Source organism: Bubalus bubalis, chromosome 14, assembly GCF_019923935.1.
Source record: "Bubalus bubalis isolate 160015118507 breed Murrah chromosome 14, NDDB_SH_1, whole genome shotgun sequence".
Classification (NCBI taxonomy): domain Eukaryota; kingdom Metazoa; phylum Chordata; class Mammalia; order Artiodactyla; family Bovidae; genus Bubalus; species Bubalus bubalis.
The window spans coordinates 13715355-13736208 of NC_059170.1; the positions used below are offsets into that span (position 1 = coordinate 13715355).

General features: G+C 57.9%; 1 protein-coding gene across 6 annotated transcripts; it reads right to left on the reverse strand.

Annotated features, from left to right (window-relative positions):
• Positions 1 to 25: 25 nt before the first annotated feature.
• LPIN3 (lipin 3) lies at positions 26 to 18916 on the reverse strand. 6 transcript variants are annotated; one of them, XM_006080315.3, is made up of 21 exons: positions 18793 to 18916; positions 13824 to 13972; positions 13549 to 13742; positions 12241 to 12336; positions 11803 to 12068; positions 11518 to 11601; positions 10065 to 10185; positions 9555 to 9897; positions 8486 to 8585; positions 8194 to 8354; positions 7739 to 7832; positions 7599 to 7668; positions 5641 to 5733; positions 5520 to 5563; positions 4663 to 4801; positions 3180 to 3328; positions 2890 to 2976; positions 2302 to 2454; positions 1981 to 2095; positions 1782 to 1885; positions 26 to 1607 (listed from the first exon to the last, which is right to left on the reverse strand). In XM_006080315.3, the coding sequence occupies exons 3-21, from the start codon at positions 13738 to 13740 to the stop codon at positions 1463 to 1465; spliced, it is 2556 nt and encodes an 851-aa protein (XP_006080377.2). In that variant the 5' UTR covers positions 13741 to 13742; positions 13824 to 13972; positions 18793 to 18916; the 3' UTR covers positions 26 to 1462. The 6 variants fall into 6 exon arrangements, with proteins under 6 accessions (XP_006080377.2, XP_006080378.2, XP_006080381.2 ...); XM_006080316.3 differs by lacking the exon at positions 18793 to 18916 and adding an exon at positions 18019 to 18154; XM_006080319.3 differs by lacking the exon at positions 18793 to 18916 and adding an exon at positions 17971 to 18125 and having other exon boundaries at positions 11518 to 11598.
• Positions 18917 to 20854: the final 1938 nt, after the last annotated feature.

Consider the following 20854-nt stretch of genomic DNA (forward strand, 5'->3'; position numbering starts at 1 on the left):
CTTCAGGACAGAATGGAAACACAAGGACTCGGCAAGAGCACTCTTTATTCCTTCTGATCCTCCCCCAAGGTGAGGGCTTAGGCAGCTGTGTTTTCCTGGCAGAAAGGATGTTTGGTGGCCCCTCCCACTGTAATTTATCCTTTTTTGCCTTCCCTCCCCCAAAGACGTTTCTAGGGTACTCTGGTCCCAGCTTGGCCCCCTGCTTTCCAGTTGGGGGAAAATCCGCCCCCCGCCCCAGGTTAGAGCCTCCCTCCAGAGGGCAGCCCTCATGTACGTCATGGCCCGAATGAGGCCAGACCCTGGGCAGGAGGCCACGGCTGGAGAGCAAGGGCTCCAGGCCTAGTTTCCGACATCCTTGGAAAACCCCAGCCCTGCGCGGATGTTCACAACGGGGTGAGAAATTCAGGTATGACAGCATGAGAACACAAGCGTTTGTCTGGCTCACACACCCCGCGGAGACCCATCCCTGCTGAGGCTTCCAGCCTCGGTTCCCCCAGGGGGGCCTGGGCGCCCCCGGTTAGCTCGCAGCCCCGCCTTCTGCCTTCCTGACATTTGGTGTTCTGCCCTCCACTTTGGTGCTGGGGAGTGGTGGGGGGGGTGGGTAGGGCAAGCCTGGATTAAAGCTTTTAGCCCGTCTAAAGGTCCTTTCTTCCCCAAAGGCAGTGGGAGGGATGGCGGCAGTGGGGTGTCGGCCCTGCTTCCCACAGCCCCTCGGACAGAAACTCATGCTGCAGCTGTGTGGGTGGTGAAATGACCAGCAAGGGCTGGCGGGGGTGGGGGGCGGGCCAGGCAGGTCATCCCCTGCCTGCCCTGGCGGAGTCTAGGGCTGTGTCCTCCGTGGAGGTGCAGGGAGGGGCCGGGTGTATGGCATCTCCCTCCCCAGAGGCTGGGGAGGGGGGTCCTAGTGCCTCTGGGGTCTGGATGGGCTGAGACACCAGGGTAAGAGCGGGGGACCGCAGTGACATCTGGCTGGCTCTAGAGCTGTGGGAAGGGGCCAGGGCTACGGAGGATCTGGCTTCAGAGGGCACAGTGCAGGCTCCCCAGAGAGGGCTGGAAGACAATTTCTTCCCTGGATGGTTGGCCCCTCTCCTGGGCGTACAGGCCTCAAGCCTCAGAGGGGCCTCTCTCATCTCTGTCCTGTCAGGAGTTGAATCCAGGTCCCAGGTGAGAGGGAAAGAGACATCAAGGGTGTAGAGAACCCCCGCAAGGACCCAGTCATTTCCTGGCTACAGGGCAGGGCCACGCATTTCCTGCTCCAGGGCCTGGAGCAGCGGCCCCCTTGCCCCCTCACCGTAGCTCAGCTGCCCAAGACCTGGGGACAGGAGAGGCTACGGCCAGCTCGCAGCCCCCCTCCTCCCCTTCAGCGGGTTGGCCAAGTGGGCACCTGGCTTTCCGACCCCCATGCCCTGGGACACAGTCAGTTCTGGGCTGGGCCATGGTCGGCGGGCAGCCGGAGGCAGGCTCAGGCCAAGGCGTTGAGGTCCACGGGGGCCACCGGCTCCCGCCAGTAGCAGAAGTTGCTGTATTCAGGGTGGGCCAGGTCTGCGCTGGGGCCGCGGGCCACAGGCGGGAAGAGAAGCTCCACCACCTCGCTGAGCCGCTCGTACCTGCAGGCAGAGGTGCAGGTCCCCATCACGGCAGGTGGACACCTTGCGTTCTGCCTGGGAGCCCTGGACCTGGGGCTGGGGGGGGATAGGGGGTGGTCCCCAGGGGCAGGTAGGTAGGTGGCACTGGGCCCTGGGGAGAGGGCTGGGGCATGGAGGCATGTGGCAGGGCCTCACGTGGACTTGTGGTTCTTTATCAGCTCCTGGCTGAGCTCTCCCCGGGGGTTGACCGTGAAGATGCGGCAGGCAGGCAGGCCGACCTGCCGGTAGGCAGTGACATCCTACGGGGGACGAGGAGGGGTCAGGGGGTCAGAAGGCCGGGAAGGGTAGAGCCGGTAGCTCAGCACCCCCTGCTCCCCAAGGAGGGGACACTCACATTAGGCCTGTTTCCAAAGGCGGCATAGAAGGGCTGTTCCTGGGGCAGAAAGAGCTGCTGGACATCGCTCAGGCAGGCGATCTTGAACACCTCTGGCTTCTTCTCTATCACCTCCCTGCGGCAGCCGGGGCCGTGGGCAGGGAGGGGGTTAGCGTGTGACCGGATGAGCAGGGTCAGGGGACGGCTGCAGGGTCTGACCCAGCGGACACCCGAGCAAGGCCTGACACTGTCCCAGCCAGGCCCGGGCTGGCGGGCCTGCATACCTCCCTGCTCCGCCCCGCCCCGCCCCAGCAGTGGGCTTGCATCCCGCGGGGCGGTTACCTGTGCAGGGCAGAGAAGAGGCTGCTGGGGGACAGCAAGATGGGGCCCTTAGGGAGGCCGCAGCCCCTCTCGCTCACCCACTGCAGGTACCCCTTGGTGAGGTTGGCCATGCCGATGGCCCGTGCCGAGCAGTACAGGAACTTGTACCCGTTTCTGCGGGTGAGACGAGGAATCAAAAGACCGGCCCAACCCACCTCGTCTTTGTGGCTTCGATCGGCTTAAGCGCAACCCTGGCACCTCTGCCGGGAGAGGCTTAGGACGGCAGCTGAGCCAGGCCCTGCAGGGAGAAGGGACACGCACAAAGTCCCGAGGCCCAGGTGGACCCAGGCCCGAGGCGAGGACTCGGGCCAGTCTGTAGGCTTCATCTATGGCAGGAAGGCCAGCAGGTAGACTCAGGCCCCGGCCCCGGCCCCACGAGATAAGCCTTTCACAGAGCTGAGGGCCAGCAGGTCTCCCCACTCCAGGGACCTGCCCCGGGCTCCTCCTTTGCCCTGGGTCCCCAAGCCTGGCTTCTGGGGGTAGAGGCCAGGGTGGCCTCAGACATCTTGTAACTCCCTCCCTGGGGCCCTGCCCAGCCCAGGCACTCACAGGTGGATTTTGTGGTAGAGACTGGTGATGCCCTGATGTGTCCAGTCTTTTCCCAGTTGGGGCAGAATGTGGCCCAGAGCGTCCGACCTAGACCCACAGAGTAAGTACCCAGTTACTCGGAGACAGTCCCACGTGGCCCTCCAGCTCAAGGGGTGTGGCCCACTGGGCCCCCACCCCCACCCCCCAATAGCCCACTGGGAGGGCGGGCCCCTCTCTCTCTCACCCCCTCCCCTAGCACAGAGGGAGGCGAGTCCCCAGGCCCTCCCGGCCCACGGCTGACCCCGCCTCACTTGGTGATGGTGCCGTCGATATCGGAGATGACCACCTTGTCGTCCCACTTCCACAGGTAGATGGTGGCCCTGCAGCGGCAGGTGCCCTGGTACTGGGTGGTCACACTGAAGACCACGTCGTTGGCACCTTCTTGCAGGTTCAGGCGCCGCTAGAATTGGACCGGGGGGAGGGGGTGCCGTGGCTCAGCCGGACACTGTCCTTCCACCACCCACCCCCACGCTGTGGCCTTGCCTCTCCACAGGCCTCTTTCTCCTGTTCCTCCCAACTCAGGAACTTTCCTGAATGCATCAGAGGCAGCCATGTAGGCAGAAGGTGGCCACAAGGAGGACTCGAGGGGCTGCTGGCGGGGCCCATACAGCGCCGGGCACGGGAGCTTTCAGATGAAGCTCATGGACCAAGCCTGGCCCGTGACCCCCGTCCAGGTTTCTCACATCAGCCTCGGGGCCGACACTGCTCTGGGCGGAGACACCCCACTCCGTGGAGGGGGCACTGAGGGGATCTTCACCGGCAGTCTCCTGCCTGAGGCTAGGGTACCTGTGACATCTCCCCCCGAAGAGAGACCTAGCCCTGCCCTTGGTCCAAAGAGAAGAATCAGGGTCACAGCTTGTGACCTCACTGATCCCCAAGCTGGGTGTGCGCCCCTGGGAACCACACAGATAGCAGCTACTCTGTACCAGGCTGGCCAGACCCTGCTGGGCACCTCCCTGGCCAGAGTCACACTCAGGAAAAAAACATTCTTGTTACAGGAGCCACAGTGACTCTAGGGTGTGACTTGGGGGCCTAGGGTTACCAGAGTCTTTGACAGGCTGTCATCAGCGTTTGATTTCCCGTAGCTTCCAAAGGCAGACCCGGAGCCAGCCAACTCACTATAGGGACATTTTTTTAATTGCTTTTGGCCATGCTACAGGGTATGTGGGATGTTAGTTCCACTACCAGGGATCAAACCTGTGCCTCCTGCATTAGAAGTGCAAAGCCTTAACCCCTGGACCACCACCAGGGAAGTCCCTGCAGGTAGATATTTTAAGATTCTATACATAAGAGGGGGCTTTTCTAGCCAGTGTCAACCAAAGAATGGGCTTGTCTTCTCCCCGCCTTTGTCCAAGGGTGGGAACCAGTCCTGGCTGAGATGCCCCTGTGAGGTGGCTGCCAGAGAACAGTGTTGCTAACTCACCAGTTTCTTGTCCTTTTGGGGAGGTCAAGGCCAGACCCCCACTTGGCTTGAAAAGGGACATTTTCAGAGTTTTCTGTCAGTTACTTGGGGTGTCTTTATCTCTCATATTTCTCTAATAAACTCAACTTAAAAAAAAATAAGGGCTGGCATGTGAAGAAGTGGCACAGACAGGCGTCCCCAGGGGAGGATGGCAGATGCTGGGGGATGGATTCTGGGCTTTGGTGAACACAAGCTGTTTTGCAGTCGTGCCCTAAGGGCCCTGGGAACACAGTTCTCGCAGCCCCGCCTCCCCCACACCTGCACACACTTACAATCTGACTGGAGGAGAGGCGGAGGGACTTCTTGTAGGCACGGGCATGGGCTGGGGGCGATGGGGGCGGGGAGGGGGCCTCCAGGATGACAGGGCTGTCCAGGGTGTCGTCCTCGCTGCTCAGGGCTTCTGTCTTCTCCCTGTGGGCAGACCAGCTCTCAAGCCACTTCCCCCAGGCAAGGCTTTCCTTCCTGTATGCGCCCACCCCTCACCCAGGTCACAGGGAGCCTGCCGCATGTCCCTGCACCTCTAGGGACCCCTCCCTCTAGGGGCCACCCACTTAGGGGGTGGTGGAAGGCAGCAGGACGCAGGCCAGGGGGGTCTCCACCCAAAAGGGTGACTCCACAGAGCCGGAGCGGAGATGCAGGGCACTCAACCCCCAGGGTGCTCTCCATGGTCAGGATGCTGGTACCTGCTTCGGAGACGGTGAACTGAGAACTCTGTCCTGGCCAATCCCACCTGCCGCGGGAGCAGTCAGCCCATCCTCGATAACCGCCCCCCACCCCCCAACCCAGCCTTGGACACTCTGGGCCACTTCAGATATGAGAAAAGGAAGCAAGGTCAGCTGGCCCCTGGGGGAGACAGGATGCCCCACTCCTTCATAAAGTAGCCCCTTGTCCGGTCCGGTTTTCTAGGTACCCCTTCCAGCTCTGCCACTTCCTGGCTGAGACCTTTGGTGTATGTAGGTTTTCCCATCTGTGAAATGGGGACATATCCCAGGAAGAAGGGGTGTAGAAGTGATTGTGGAATGACAAAGAGCCACGGCAGGGGAGGGGTGCTGGCTCTACCCGCCCCCCACGGCCATCCTTCCCAGCTCCTGCTCCAGCTGCAGAGCCCCAGCCACGGGATCCGACTTACCCCCGTTGCTCCTGCACTGCGGTTTTCTCCCTCTGGGCGCTGCACTGTGGGGGGAATATCCATCTAGTGAACCACCACCCACTGCCCATGCGGGGCCCACCCTGGGACCATGATCACCCACCTCCTTGGCCGGGAAATCCCTGCGTCGCCAGGAAAACCACCACCGGCCTCCCTTCCGGGGCATCTTCTCCTTCTCCAGCTTGTCCACGGCACTCTGCGGGCAGAGGAAGGCCACTGGCATTTTCTCCTGCCTCCACAAACCCACCTTACCTTGCCCAGGTGACCCCCATGAACCTGGAGTCTAGGGCTGACCCTAGAGCAAGGTTCTATCTACATGTGGAGGCTAAAGAAGCCTACTCATCCCCATCTTGGGATTTTGAGCAATGACTCTAGGAGATAAGCATGAGAAAACAAAGACCCCTTTTGCCTGCCTCCACCCCACCCCAGCTAGAGCTGATCCCCCAGCTCTAGCCCAGCCTTGGCCTGGCCTCTAGATCTCATGAATCAAGATCTAATACCATCAGCCCTACTCTAGTGGCTGAAGGCAGTGCTTTGGGAGTTTCTCAAGATCTGGTTTTCCCTGCATGATGCCACCAAGTGGCGGCAGGGACAGTCTCTAGTCAATACCACCCTCAACCTCCAAGACCAACATGGGCAATTCCTAAGGTTAGTGATCTATCCCCTGAACAGCCTCCTTCTCTGTACACGTGACCATTATTGTCTGGTGGGGACAGCACGACCCTGTGAAAATATCTGATTTTGTTTGTGCTAGGTTATCCTAGGGATAGCTCAGCCCAGGCCCACCTAGGAGACTTATCAGCTTCCTGCAAATACAGAATGGAGAACCCAAGTCAGGAGGACAAGTGCCAGGGTGTCCACCTGGGCAGGGAAGAGGCTGGGGCTTCCCAGGCGCCGCTAGTGGTAAAGAACCAGCCTGCCAATACAGGAGATGTAAGAGATGCGGGTTTGATCTCTCCCTGGGTCGGGGAGATCTCCTGGAGGAGGGCATGACAATCCACTCCAGTATTCTTGCCTGGAGAATCCCATGACAGAGGAGCCTGGTGGGTTATAGTCAATGGGGTTGCGCAGAGTTGGGCACAACTTAAGGGACTTAGTGCCCACCACTTGGGCTGGTGGAACGTCTCCTAAGTTTGTCCTGAGTTTGTCTGGGTTAAGGTGAGGAGAGCCAAGCGGGGGGGCCGGGGGAGACCCTCTCCCTTCCCACAGGCTCTGGGGTCCCAGCATAGACCTACAGCCAACCAGAGGGCAGAGCTGAGGGGCACCAATGGGAGGCACCCGCTGTCAACATCAGGTCATTCGGGCAAGCCTAACCAAGCTAATAAGGATGGGCCAGACAGGGTGGGGCCCTGGATGGCTCCTGAGGGGCAGAAGGGCTGGGTGCAGGTCAGCCCTGTGAGGGGTGGAGGTTCTGGGAGGGACTACAGAGACTGGACCTTCCATCTCTGAGCATCTGCACAGGCTGTTCCCCACCCTCGTTTACTCACCCTTCAGACGTCAGCAAAACCCCTGCTGGAGGCTCTCAAAGGACCCCAGACTGCTCCTTCCCACTTCTCACAGTTGAACTGTATACTCATTTGACTGAGTTTCTGGTTAAGTATCTCCCTATGAGGGTGTGACTCTCCCTGGTCCAGGCCCAGCACATAGTAGGTACTCAACAACTGTGTGCTGATAAAGCAAAACCCCAAGCCCAGCCTGGAGAGGGTCTCTGGGGAAGGTGAGGGGTGGGACCTCCACCTCCCAAGACTGTCTCTCAGATCCAAAAAGCTCCTGCTGAAGACACGTCCCTGTTGCTTCTGGTTTGCCCTAAATTCCTCTGAAGTCGAAATCCATTCCAAATGGACTTAGCCATGGCAGGAAGCCAGGGAAAGGGGGGGTGCTTCAGCCACAACGCCTGGGGCAAGGCTTCAGGGAGCCTGAGTGTCTCCTCCCCGAGTGGGTCTTGCTGTCCTTCAGCCCCAGGCCCATCTCTGCCCACCCTCCCCTTCCTTGCCAAGGGGCCCCTCCCCCAAGGCTATGGCCACTTCCCCCAGGAGATCTGGGGGGAGCTCCAACCATTACCTTGGGTAGGTTTTTCTGAAAGGCTTGCAGGGACAGGATCATGGGGGCAGCTACAGCCCAGTTATAATGCCTGCAGAGATAGATGGGGTGTCAGGGCTGTGGAGGAAGGGGCGACCCAGCAGCCCAGTCCCAGTACCCACTGCTTGTTGATCTTCACCACCAGGTTCGGGTCGTCTAGGAGGCCGGGGTTTTGGGCGAGGTCCTCGTAGGAGACCAGGTGCTGGCTGAACTTCTCTGGGCGCAGAGGCAGAAAGCGAGAGGTGAGGCTGATGTCCCGTCTGACCCACTGTCCCTGCCCCTCCCGGCTGCCCCATCTCTGCCCCTGGGGCCTCCTGCAGCTTGACCAGAGCAGGGCTCCTGGCTCCCCAGGGCTCTGGCATCTGCTGGTCCCACCCCAGGCCGTCCTGGAGTCACAGCTCGGTGTCACTTAACATTGGCCCCACGGGGTCTTGGGGACGCCCAGCACTTGCTGGCCAAGGGTGGGCTCCACGAAGCCTCACGCACACCTCCGCTGCCCACCCTCGAGGGTCTTCCCTCCCTTCTCCTGTCCCCTGGGCTCAGTCCTCGGGAGGGCAGGGGCCACCACCGAGCATACCCAGGGAAACGTCCCTGCTGTCGGCCAGGCCCCCGCAGAGGGACAGCGCCACTGCGTCTGCTGTGTCCGCAGTGGGCTCTGGCTCCTGCTCGGGGTTGCAGTCCCCCAGGGGCTTCAGGCTGTCCGGTGCACTCCACTTCCCGGCCCCCAGCCCACTGTTGCTGGGGACGAAAGGACCAACAGGGACATGAATAGGAGGTGGCAGCTGGGAGGAGGGCCTGGCCCCTGCTAGCCGACCCCTGTCTCCACGGGCCTCGATCCCAAGACACCCTGGAGTCCAGAACCCGGGCACCTCTGGGGGAAGTAAAGGGCTGCGTTCTCAGAGTCCAGGGAGGGCAGGTCATCCAGGTAGATGTCACTGGGGCCCAGGTGCTGGCTTCTTTTCAGGGAACCTGGCGGGAGAGGCAGGGGCATCTGTCGGCCTAACCCAGTTGTGGGGTATACATAAACGTGGCGTGATGAAGAAATGGAATTTTAAGTCTTATTTAATTTTTTTTTTTGGCCACACCACAGGGCGTGTGGGATCTTAGTTCCTGAAACAGGGACTGAGTCCTTGCCCCCTGCAGTGGAAGTGGGGAGTCTGTACCACTGGACCACCAGGGAAGTCCTCCAAGTGTTACTTCATTTCAATTAATTTTAATTTGGGGATTCCCTGGTGGGTCAGATGGTAAAGAATCGGCCTGCAGTGCAGGAGAGCACGGTTCAATCCCTGGGTCAGGAAGATCCCCTGGAGAAGGGAATGGGTTTCCCACTCCAGTATTCTTGCCTGGAGAACTCCATGGACAGAGGAGCCTGGCGGGGTACAGTCTACGGGGTTGCAAAGAGTCGGACACGACTGAGCGACTAACACTTTTACTTTCACTTTTAATTGAAACAGGCACTTGTAGCCAGTGACTACCCATGTGGACAGCTCAGGAGCCAATTTCCTCTCTTAACACTCTCCCTGGCCTCGCTTAAGAAACACCATCTGCCTTGGTTCCTAGACACAAAACCTCTCTCCCTCCTCATCGCCATGCTGTTGCCTCTGCCTAGAATTCTTTTCCCCTGGTCCTTACTTGGCTGGATCTTTATGGCCCATGTCTCAGCTCAGGCATCACCTGCTCAGAGAGGCCTTCCCCAGCCCCATGATTTAAACAGCCCCCATCCCAACCAATGATTCTGTCTGGTATGCATTGCGTTACGCTCTCCCTGCTTTACGCCTGTGTCATCTGTCTGCTCCACGGGACTGTGAGTCCCACAAGGAGGGCTGGGCCAGACACAGTGCACACAGTAGGTGCTTAGATGTGCCTGAAGTCCCGGAGTCCACTCAGGGGATAACCTGAGGCCAGGGAAGCAATGGGAGGGGTCCGGCCATCACTCACCTTTCCTCTGGGAGACCCCCTTCGGCTTCCGGGTGTGAGCGGGGTCTTCCAAAGCAGCCCAGCTCCAGGATTTGGATGGAGGACGGGGCCCCACGTCCCCAGAACTCTGAGTCTTGGTTTCCTCCCTCTCAGGGGCAGAGAAAGGGGGACCTGCCAGAGTGGGCGCCTCCGTGTCAGGCTGAAGAAGGTCAGTGCCAGCCCCTCTCTGCAGGGTTGGGAGTCCCGGAGGGTCCACACCAATCACAGAGGCGGAGGGGGTGCTGGGCGCCCCCTGAGGCGGAGAGGCTGTCCTGGAGCTGGCATCAGCGGCCACCGAGGACTCGGGCCACTCAGCTTTGCCCACCTTCAATCAAACAGACGGGGCACGATGGGGACGGGGAAGGGCCTGCTTCTCACACCCTGCAAGGCCTCAGGGAGGCAGGCCAAGTCTCAGGCACTCCAGTCCTGACCCGCAGGGGCCACGGAGCCTCTAAGAGGTAAGGCTGGGGGGCTGACACAGAGGGGACTCACCTTTGGCAGCCTCCCCCAGGCCCACTGCATGTGGGACTCCACTCTCAGGGGACTGGGTTCAGGGGTCCGCAGTTCCAGCTCTGAGTCACTCTTGGGAGATGTTAGCTCACCTGGTGAGAGGCTGCAGGAAGCAAGAACTCAGGGGCCCCCAAGCCAGCTGGCCGCCCTCTGCCACCCTCTCCAGCCTGGGAACATTTTTTTGTGTGTGTGTAACATGTATTTATACCTGTGTTGGATCTAGAATATATAAAGAATATATAACTATATAAAGAACTCCTGTAAATCAACAATAAGAAGGCAATCCAGTTTAAAAAAAGAAAAAACAACAATGGGCAAAGCTGTGATTTCTTTTTCTTGGGCTGTGTGCCATGTGAGATCTTACTTCCCCAACCAGGGATTGAACCCACACTCCCTGCATTGGATGTATAGAGTCTTAACCACTGGGGCACCAGGCAAGTCCCAGGTTGTGACTTCTTAATGGGTTTAGGGGTTCCATTAAGGGTGTGAAAAGGCTTTAGAACTCGAGGTGGGTAATGGTTCTACAATATCGTGAGTATACTAAATGCCACTGAACTGTGTCCCTTAAAATGGCTGACGATGAGTTAGTTGCTCAGTCGTGTCCGACCCCATGTACTTTAGTCTGCCAGGCTCTTCTGTCCATGGGATTCTCCAGGCAAGAATACTAGAGTGGGTAGCCATTCCCTTCTCCAGGGGATCTTCCTGACCTAGGGATCGAATCCGGGTCTCCTGCATTGCAGGCAGATTCTTTACCGCTTGAGCCACCAGGGAATTATTTAAAATGGTTAAAATGATAAATTCTCTATGTTTTTTCTTTTCAACTCTTTGGCTCTACCGTGCAGCATGTGGGATCCTAGTTCCCCAATCAGGGATCAAACCCATGGCCCCAGCCTTGGAAATGTGGAGTCTTAACTACTGCTGCTGCTGCTGCTGCTAAGTCACTTCAGTCGTGTCTGACTCTGTGCGACCCCAGAGATGGCAGCCCATCAGGCTCCCCCGTCCCTGGGATTCTCCAGGCAAGAACACTGGAGTGGGTTGCCATTTCCTTCTCCAATGCATGAAAGTGAAAAGTGAAAGTGAAGCCGCTCAGTCATGTCCGACCCTCAGCGACCCCATGGACTGCAGCCTTCCAGGCTCCTCTGTCCATGGGAGTCTCCAGGCAAGAGTACTGGAGTGGGGTGTCATTGCCTTCTCCAGTTTAACTAGTAGTTAGTCTTTACTGCTAGACCACCAGGGAAGTCCCATGTGTATTTTACTGCAATAAAAGAACAAATGGGCAAGACAGTTGAATATCAACACTTTACACAAAAGATATACAGGCTGGTAAATGCAATAAATATGTTCTGTATCATTACTCATCAGCAAAATGTACATGGAGACCCCTCTCAGGGGCCTTGGCTTTGAGTCTCTGCCTGTAGCCCTCCTGGACGCTCACCTGGCCTGGGGGTGCCACTCGCCGTCAGAGTAGGGGTAGATGTCTTTGGGCTCCGGAGAGGACTCCCCTTCTGGCTGGATGCTGCTGAGGGGGCCACAGGGAAATAAATGGTCACTGACAGGACAGGTACCCTGGGCAGGGCATGGAAGCCTGGACATCATCGAGGAAGTAAAGCAACTAAAGCCCAGAGAGGTCAAGGACCTGGCCCAGGGTCACACAGCATCGCCAGAGGAAACTGAGCTTGAAGCCCAGGTGGCGTGCCCACGCCCTCAGCCCCATACATACCCTGGGGGCTCCGGCCTTGGCTTTTCCAGCAGGGATGGCTCACTCTCAGCACCCGCCTCCAGCTCCTCTGAACTAGAATCGGCTGCCACCGTGCCCTCCTTCCGCTTGGTTTTCCTCCTGCGCCGTTTCTTCTTCCGCCCACTGGAGGCCATGCCCGCGATGCTGGCATCAGGCTCGCTGGTGGTGCCCAGCTGGGAGTCCGAAGGGAACCCCGCCAGGCCCCCCCAAGGGATGGGTGACGTGCATAGGAGGGGAGGCACGTCTTCCTGTGGAGCAAAACAGGGGCAGGGCTAAGCGGGCGGGAAAGCAGGCCTGGAGGCTGGATGGGGCAGCGGTCGCATGGCCCTGTGACTTGCTGGCTTCCGAGCTCCTCATGGAGGTAAGGCAGCCCCAAACCCCAGGCCCTGCCCAGAGGGTCACCAGTGAAGATGCGCTCACTTCATCGCTCTCCAGCTCCTGGACGAAGAAGGCCTCCCCGCTGTCCCCCAGCTTCATGTGCAGGTCCACTGGCTCCCCGTTGATCTCAATGTCCACCTGTAACGGGGCGTGGTGGAGCGGGGGTACCCGCTGTCATCCTCCACTCCCACCTCTTGTCCACTGGCCTCCAGGCTGGTCCTGGGACACAGGCTGCCTGCTGTCCCAGCGCACTGCACTTTCTGGACCTCTCTCTTCCCTCCCCACCTTGGGGGGCCCCCTGATCCCCACTCTGAGGGTCTCTGCTCACCATCTCAATATTCTTGTTTATGCCTTGGTTTCTGTGTTCCTCTCTCTCCCACAGCCCATCAGCACAAGAACATGATTTTTTTTTTTTAACTTTTTGGCCACCCCATGTGGCATGTGGGATCTTTGTTCCCTGACCAGGGATTAAACCTACATCCCTGTACTGGAAGGATGGAGTCTTAACCCCTGGACCACCAGGGAAGTCCCAGAACATGATCCATCTTGTCACTGGTGGTCCCCAACACCTAGGAGCACACCCGAACAGTTGTGCATGACATGAACAGTGTTAATAATGACCCTTTCCTGGGCACTCTCTAGAGTGTGTTATATAGACCATCTCATTTAACCTTCACAACCACCCCTGGCCATAGCTCCCATCATCATCCCCACTTTACAGATGAGGAAAATGAGGCTCAGAGGGGTTAAGTAATTTTCTGGGAAGTAGCCAAGTGAGGCTATGAACTCAGAAAGTCTGAGGCCACAACCCAAGCCCTTAACCAGTCAGCTACACCATCTCCCGAAAGGTTACACTCTCCTATTAGGATTTGGGAAAGTCACCCTATTGTGAAGGGGGTCTGGGCTCACCAGACCAGAACTCGGTGTTAATAAAAATCTGTCATGTTCGTCTGAGCCCCGCGAAGACGGAGCTGGTCTCCTAAGGGGAAGGAACTAACTTGTGAGTAACTCCGCCTACCTGTCCCCAGTGAGCTCCGAGTTCATCATCAGGGAGATGAGAATGTACCCATTCACACAGGTGAAGTGACTTACCAGGAACACACAGGTAAGGTCTTGGGAAGCTGAAGCCAGTCTAATGGCCCCACTACAGAAGCCTGCCCTGATATGCTGCTTGCAGGAGAAAACAGGGACCCTCCCGGACCAGAAGCCCCAATCCAACCCCAAGAAAATACAAAAGAAGGGAAGCCTGCCCAGTGGATGTATTGCCACCCCAGGGAGGTCTGGGTCCTGTCCTGGCTCCCAGAGCCCGCCCCCCACCCCCGGGGGGCCCCTCTCCTGGCCAACACTCACCACCTTCTCCCGCGAGCGCAGGACGCCCAGCTTGCCAAAGCGCACGTGGAAAGGCGAGCATCGGAAGGAGCCATCCACCTGCCTCACCACCAGCACGTCGATGCCCCCGCTCAGCGTGGCCGGGTTCAGGCCCTGGTATAGGCCCTTCACCGTACCGAACACGGTCTCCGCCAGCTGCCCCATGTAGTTCATGGCTGTGCCGGTGAAAAAGTGGAGGTGCTGGGCCCACCCCGCTTCTGGGGAAGGCCCCGCAGCCTGACCCCCCCGGGACCTACCTCAGGCTTCTGGCGTGTGGTCCTGGTGGTCCTCAGAATGCCTCCGCAGACGGGCAGCCGTGATGGGCTGGGAGGCGTGCCTGTAGACGTGAGTTCTGATCCCAACCGGCCGTGGGGCTCCTTCCCTTCTCCAAGTGTGATGCTCACTTCTGTCAAATTGGGGCACCGGGTAAGGCCATCCAGGGCGCCGCGAGCCTCTGAATGCCATGAGTAATCATGACCACAGTGCTCAGTGGCAGGGCTCCTGTTGTCTTTACGACAACCCGCCAGGCAGGCCGAGCGGGTCATTATCCCTGTTTACAGACAAGCCAGGCTCAGAGAGGCAGAGTGACTTGTCCATGATCTCACCACTTGTCAGGAGAGGAGCCAGGATTCGCTCCCAGGCCTGGGTGTTTGCAGAGCCCTTGGTGTGAACCTCTGGGATGGCCTGACTGTGGAGGCAGGGAGAGGGGAGGCACCCCAAGTTAGGGTACAGTGAGGGGCCAGCCTCATGGCAGATCAGGCCCAGGGCCCCCATGGGTCACACAGGACAGTCCCAGGCAGAGGGGGAGAAGGGGACCTCAGTTTTCCCATCTGAGAAATGGGTTGCTTGCTGCCTCCTGGTCCTAGGAGTTAAAAGGAACCTTGCAGGGCCATTGTGGCTAATGTGTAGGGGGCCAAGGGTGGAGGTAACCCTGGTACCCAAGGCTTTGCTCAGTTCTCAGATGCTTACGGTAAGGCATCCCTCACAGCTGGGCCCAAACTACAAAATTTAAAGCCCAAACTCCCAAATTCTTCCCAGTTTCCCTGGGACATGTGGGAAGCCCATTCATAGCCACGACCTGATCCCAGTGTCTCTAGTCATAGTTCTCAGCCCTGACCCCACTCCTCAGACCCACATTCAGGCCTTGGGCTGGCCCCTGGCCTATCACAGCTGATCCTTCTTCTCCCAGCTAAACTGGTCCCTCCGGCTCTCACACCAGCCAGAGCTGGGTCAGCCAGAGCTGGGTCAGCCAGAGGCAGGAGCCATAGCGGCTGCAGAGAAGAGCCAGGGTCGTGAGAGCCACCTCCACGCTGGCCCGCTGCCCGCCCCGTCAGCTTCAGCTCATCACCCCTTCCCTGATGGCCAATGGCAGTGGGCTATACCCTTCTGGCTGCCGGGACCCAAACCATCCCACCTTCACAGGGCATTTCCTTCTGATCCTGCATCCTCCAGGCAGACCTGCCACGCAAGATCACCCGTCAAACAAGTCAAGTGACTTATCTGAACCCTATGAAGCTAGCAGGCTGTAGATGGGGGGAGGGAGTGATGACTCATATCCTGGTTTCCTGATTCCATACCATGGTTCCTTCCCCTCCATGGTCCCCAAACCACGCCACAGTCATCTACAAAGAGGGCTGCCCTCTCTGCTCTGCCCTGTAATGCCTCACTAAAATCCCAAATGTGCTGCTCCAGGGCCCAGCATCACCTGGGAGCTAGTCAGAAACAGAGAGCTTCACAAAGATAAGGTCCCATGAGAATTGCTCAAGTGAGAAATTGGGATAAAATGAAACTCTTTGGACTCCTAAAATGTCACTCAAATTGAACACATCTTTTACCTGCAAGGCACGTCTGCTGTGTGGTAGGTGAAAACTCCCACTTTGGTTTCTCCATCCTTAACACTACAGTACGAATATGGGAGACCCACTGACAAAGAGAGACATGTGGTGGGCAGGGCTTTAGATCACTGAGCCCAGGAAAGCAGAGAAGACTCCAGAAGCTTCTAGGAATATAAAGCAGCAAGCATTGGCTTCCTCAGCGGCAAAGAGTCCAGCAGTTAAGAATCCTGCATTGTCACCTGGCAATGCAGGGGATATGGGTTCGATTCCTGGTCTGGAAAGATTTCACATGCTGTGGAGCAACTAAGCCCATGCATCACAATGACTGAGTCAGCGCTCTAGAGCCCAGGAGCTGCAACCACGTAAACCCTAGAGCCCGGGCACTGCAAAGAGAGAAGTCACCGCTATGAGAAGCCCACGCACCGCAATGAAAAGTAGAGCCCACTCGAAACTAGAGAAAGCCTTCGCGGCAAGGAAGACCCAGCACAGCCAAAAATAAATAAGTATATACAATTTTTTTTTAAAGGAGCAAAAGCAGGAGAGGGGCACCCCGGGAGTGGGGGCAACGTTCTGCCCTGCACAGAGCAGAAAAGCCGGTGGCGGGTGGGCGGGGAAGGGCGGGGAGACAGGCTCAGCCCCACCTGCTCCCGGGTTTCTCAACTTAACCACCACTGCTGCTTGGGGCTGGTAATTCTTTGTTGTGGGGTTGGCAGGCGGCTTGTAAGATGTTTAGCAGCATTCCTGGTCTACCCACTAGATGCCAAGTGGCACCCTCCCTCCTGACAACCAAATTGTCTCCAAACTTTGTCAAATGTCCCCTGGGGGACAAAACTGCCCCCAGCTGAGAGCCGCTGGGATAGGAGAAAGCTGAGTGGCAGAGGGGGCAGCCGGGTTCTACTCTGATCCACTCGTGGGATGTGGTCTGGCAAGTAACTTGCTGGCCTCAGTTTCCCCTTTTTTGAAACTCGGCCTGGATTTCTCAGACCTTCTCAGCTCTAATGTCATGGGAGCCTAGAATTCATTCCTCTCCTTGCTCCCCCGCTCACGAGTCGATGTCCCACCTCTGTCTGCTCACTATTTTGGAGGGGAGGGGGAGAGCCTTGTGAGTCAAGCCCTGGGCTCCCTTCCCTCTACCTGTACCCATTCCTGAAGACACCTCCCGTCTCCGGGACCAGCTCTGCCTCCTTGGTCTGCTCTGGATGGAGGAGAGCTCTGCTTGGCTCCCCTATACTCCCCTTTACCCTCAAACTCACAGGTCTAAAAACAAATATGTCTCAGGGAACTTGGTTAGCTTAATTCCTCTAAGGACTCATGGCTACCCCTCCCTCCCAAGGCCTCTGAATCCTATTCCCCAATTTCCTGCTCATCTGGCCCCCTCTTTCCTGCTGTCCTAGATCAAGGCTTTATGACCAATGCGCAGATCCTGGGGGGGCAGCAGGCAGTGTGGTTTAAGGCACCAGACTGTCTCTCTGACTTTTACTAGCTGTGACCCTGGGCAAGTCACTTCATCTCTCTGAGCCTCAGCTGCAGCCTCCTAAATGGGAATAACACAGGGATGCCCGAGTAAGTCATGACATAATTGGTATAAAGCAGCGGCAGGCACTGAATGCCCAGCCACACCACCTGTCAGTTGCAGCACTGTTTTTGGAATCGTGACTGTCCTCACTCACTCAGGCTGGTGCTGAGGGCAGGAGAGGTCAGACTCCAATGCATGGCCCCTGCCCTGAGTTGACAGTTCAGACTTAACTTGGCATTCAAGGCTCTGCACAATGGTGGCCTTGCTGACAACCAAACTGTCTCCAAACTTTGTCAAATGTCCCCTGGGGGACAAAACTGCCCCCAGCTGAGAGCTGCTGGGATAGGAGAAAGCTGAGTGGCAGGTTTCTGCAGGCCTCAGAAAGCTGAGGCCAGGGTGCCCAGGCCTCAGAGTCCACAAACATCTACATGCCACCCCACCCCACCAGGCCTGCACACAACCCCACCACAGGGAAGGCAGAACAAGCTGCCATGGGTGTCAGCCCTCAGCCTTTTTGGGCTCCCAGATTCAGGGATGGTGGCGTGTAGTGCTCTGTCTAGGACCAGAGGGTATCGGAGGGTCAGCCCTGCTCCAGCTGTGCAAGAGAGACAATTCCACCCAGGATCCCTAGCTGCCTTCACAGCTGCTGCCTCTGACCTGCCCAGTCTCAGGGCCAGCGGGGCAAGGGTCAGACCTTGTCTTGCAACTGAGGACACTCAGTACCAGAGAGGGTGGGTGTCTTCCCTAGCGTCACAGTCTGCCTGAGGGGTGAAGCTGGGGGTGGTGGTGGTGGTGAAACTTCCCCCGAGAGGTTTTTATATCTCATTCTCTCCCGATCCCCCATTCTGGATGTCCCGGGACCCCGGAGGCGCTGAGTCTGGGAGAGGGATGAAGTGAGGCCCGGCTCCACCACCCCGGAGTTCCCTTCGGATATCTGGAGAGGGACTCGGGCCCGGGATCGGGAAGGAATGAGGGTCAGATGGCAGAGCAGATGGGCGGGGCCGGGTGGGGCGGGGGACGGGGACCTCATCTCCGGCCCTGTTTGGGCCCTACCTGGGGAGCTGCCCACTGGACTCCGGGCTCCCGGAGCGCCGCTTCTACCTGAGGGCACAGGGTCAGCAGGTAAAGTGTCTCCGGCCCCGCACTCCCTAGCCACTTCCGGCTCCTCTAGGACTGGTCGAGATCCCGGTTCCGCCCCTTCCACGAGCTAAGGGCGGCCTCTGCAGGTCCCAATCCGTCTAGACTCCACCCACCAGGGAGGCCCGCCCTGCCCGGTCCCCACGCCCAAGGGCGCCCTTTCACCTACAGTGTCCGGGGCGGGGCCGAGCTCCAGGCCCCGCCCCCGGATCCAGTCCGCCCCGCCCCCGAGCTCCAGCCCGCCCCGCCCCCCGAGCTCCAGGCCCGGCTCCTGGGCCCCAGTCCACCCCGCTCCCCTGGGCTCCAGTCCGCCCCGCCTCCGGGCTCCAGTCCGCCCCGCCCCCCGAATTCCAGGCCCCGCCCCCGGGCTCCAGCCCGCCCCGCCCCGCCCCGCCCCGCGCCCTAGTGCTTCCCGAGGGACCATCCCCGTGGCCCGCCACCACCCCAGCCCCGGGAACCGCGGAAAAGCCAGGACTTTGGAATCGAGCCTGCCTGGCTTTGCTCCTAGCTCGCTGTGCGACTTTGGTAAATTCTTTCCCCCATCTGACCCCGCTTTCTGCTTTATGGGGATAGCGCCCCCGCCCTTGCAGGATTTTCGAGATGACCTGAAATGACTTTGTGAAGCATCAGGCGCTCGAAAGTCCCCTCTTAGGGGCAGCTTGGAGTTCCTAATCCCACCTCCAACATCCCCCCGACCCTCCTCCAAGGCTGGATCGAATCCTCGTATTATTCACTCACATAGCCCACAGCTATAATTTCATATTCGCTTGAATTTGATGTTATGGTCTGTCTCTTGGAATTCCGTGAGAGCAGGTCGAGTTCATGCTTACACCCCAGCGTCCAGTTCAGTCCTGAAATACAGCAGGAACTCAATAAATGCCCGCTCTTCATTCCATCCCGCCGGTGCAACCCTGGTGGAGCGGAAGTGGGGTCAATACCTCCATCGGCCAGCAGAGGGCAGGCGATGACCAGCTTTCTCGCCGAGCTGGCGCCGCGAGAACAGGGAAATCCAGGTGCGCGAAGATTTGAAGCATCCATGGACCCGCGCGGGCCGGGAGCTTGGGCATCTGTGGTTCGTGACTTGTCCTGGACCAAAGACGTCTCCGACAACCTGTGAGGATGGACGGCCCCTGAAGATGTTCTGAGAAAGATCAGCAGGTGAAGGAGTTTGCTGTAAAGGCAGAGGAAACCCAGGAAAAGCTGGGAGGAATGGGACTCAATGGCAAAGAGTCAGGCTTAGAAAGTACTAGCCGGTGGGGAGCGAGAGGTGGCCGCTGTTGTTCTGTGACTCGAGATGGCAGGACCTGGCTGGAAGGACCTCAGCTGTCCTAGGTTTAGCAAAAGTCATTTGGTGTCAGTCTTGAAACCGGGCTGTGTCTGCTGGTATCTCAGAAGAGCCCGGGTGGGAGCAGAGCTATTTCGGGTGGCCAGAGGGCAGAGTCATGCCACAAACATGTCTGTGGAAGCATTGTATATAAACTCTATATTCAGCAGGGAAACCCTGGAAACTTCAGAAATCCTTCAAGGGAGTCTGGGAGGGAAGAGAGAAGAGAGAACAGGGGTTGTGGCTACAGATAGCACAGTAATTCTACCTCTGGGAGCCTCAATTTCCTCATCTGCAAGATGGAGATAAAAATCTACCTTGTAGGATTGCATTGGATTAAACAGGATGAACTGAATCAGTGGTTCTCAACCTTGGTCACTCATTGAAATCTCTGTGCCCTTGGCAAATACTGATGCCTGGGGTGCGAGAATTAAAAAACAACAACTCTCCGGGTGATTGTAATGTGCTGCCAAGGCTGGGAACTACAGAGCGAAATAAAACACTGAACACAGAGCAGGGCACATACTAGGGGTTCAACAGTGTTTAGCACATTTTTAAAAAAATGGAGCACACATTGTTTTCATTGTTCTTTGTTAGAGAAATAAGTTAACACAAAGATTGTCGCAGAAATTGGATTTCCGACAGGCTTGTTTCCGGAGAGATGAATCATCTGGGATTTGATGCTTCTGGAGGTGGGGGAAGACAGAGGCAGCCTCGGGTAGTATGACTTGTCCTAACACCCAGCTGAGCTGAACAAGGCAGGGACCACCCTGTTCTAGCTTGCGGTTTGCATCATCGTCTCTGAGGCATCCTTTGAGCATGCAAGCAGCGTGAATGCTTGTGTTTGCCCATTTCTGGGGTTAAGGATAGAGGCAGTTTTCTCCTCTCCCTCAGTACCCTTGAGTGGTGGTGGTGGGTGGGGGTATGCCACTGTTTGTCTTTTGAGTAACCCGTCAGTGCAGGGGGGCACTTCCTTCTCTGTGGATCTTGGTAGCCGTATGTGCTTTGTCACAGACCCGGTGATTATTCACTGCACCCCACTGCTTTCTTGCTGGGTGAACCCAGCCCGAAGTGCCATGAGGACCCACTCACCCAGGCCTGCAGCTGTGACCCCTTGCCATGGGCAGCAAGACTGGCTGCAGGAGTGGGCTCCTCAACCACTCCTGGTGGTCTGGCCCCACTGAAGGTGGAAAGGGAGGCAGAGAAACCCACACTGACTCCCTCCAGATACGGACTTGTGAGTTGGGCGGCAGACGGTGTCTGGCCAGGGTGATCTGGTTTAGCAAATAAAAATACAGGATGACCAATTAAATTTGAGGGGCTTCCCTGATGGCTCAGATGCTAAAGAATCTGCCTGCAAGGTGGGAGAACTGGGTTCAATCCCTGGGTCGGGAAGATCCTCTGGAGAAGGGAATGGCTACCCACTCCAGTATTCTTGCTTGGAGAATTCCATAGACGGAGGAGTCTGGCAGGCTA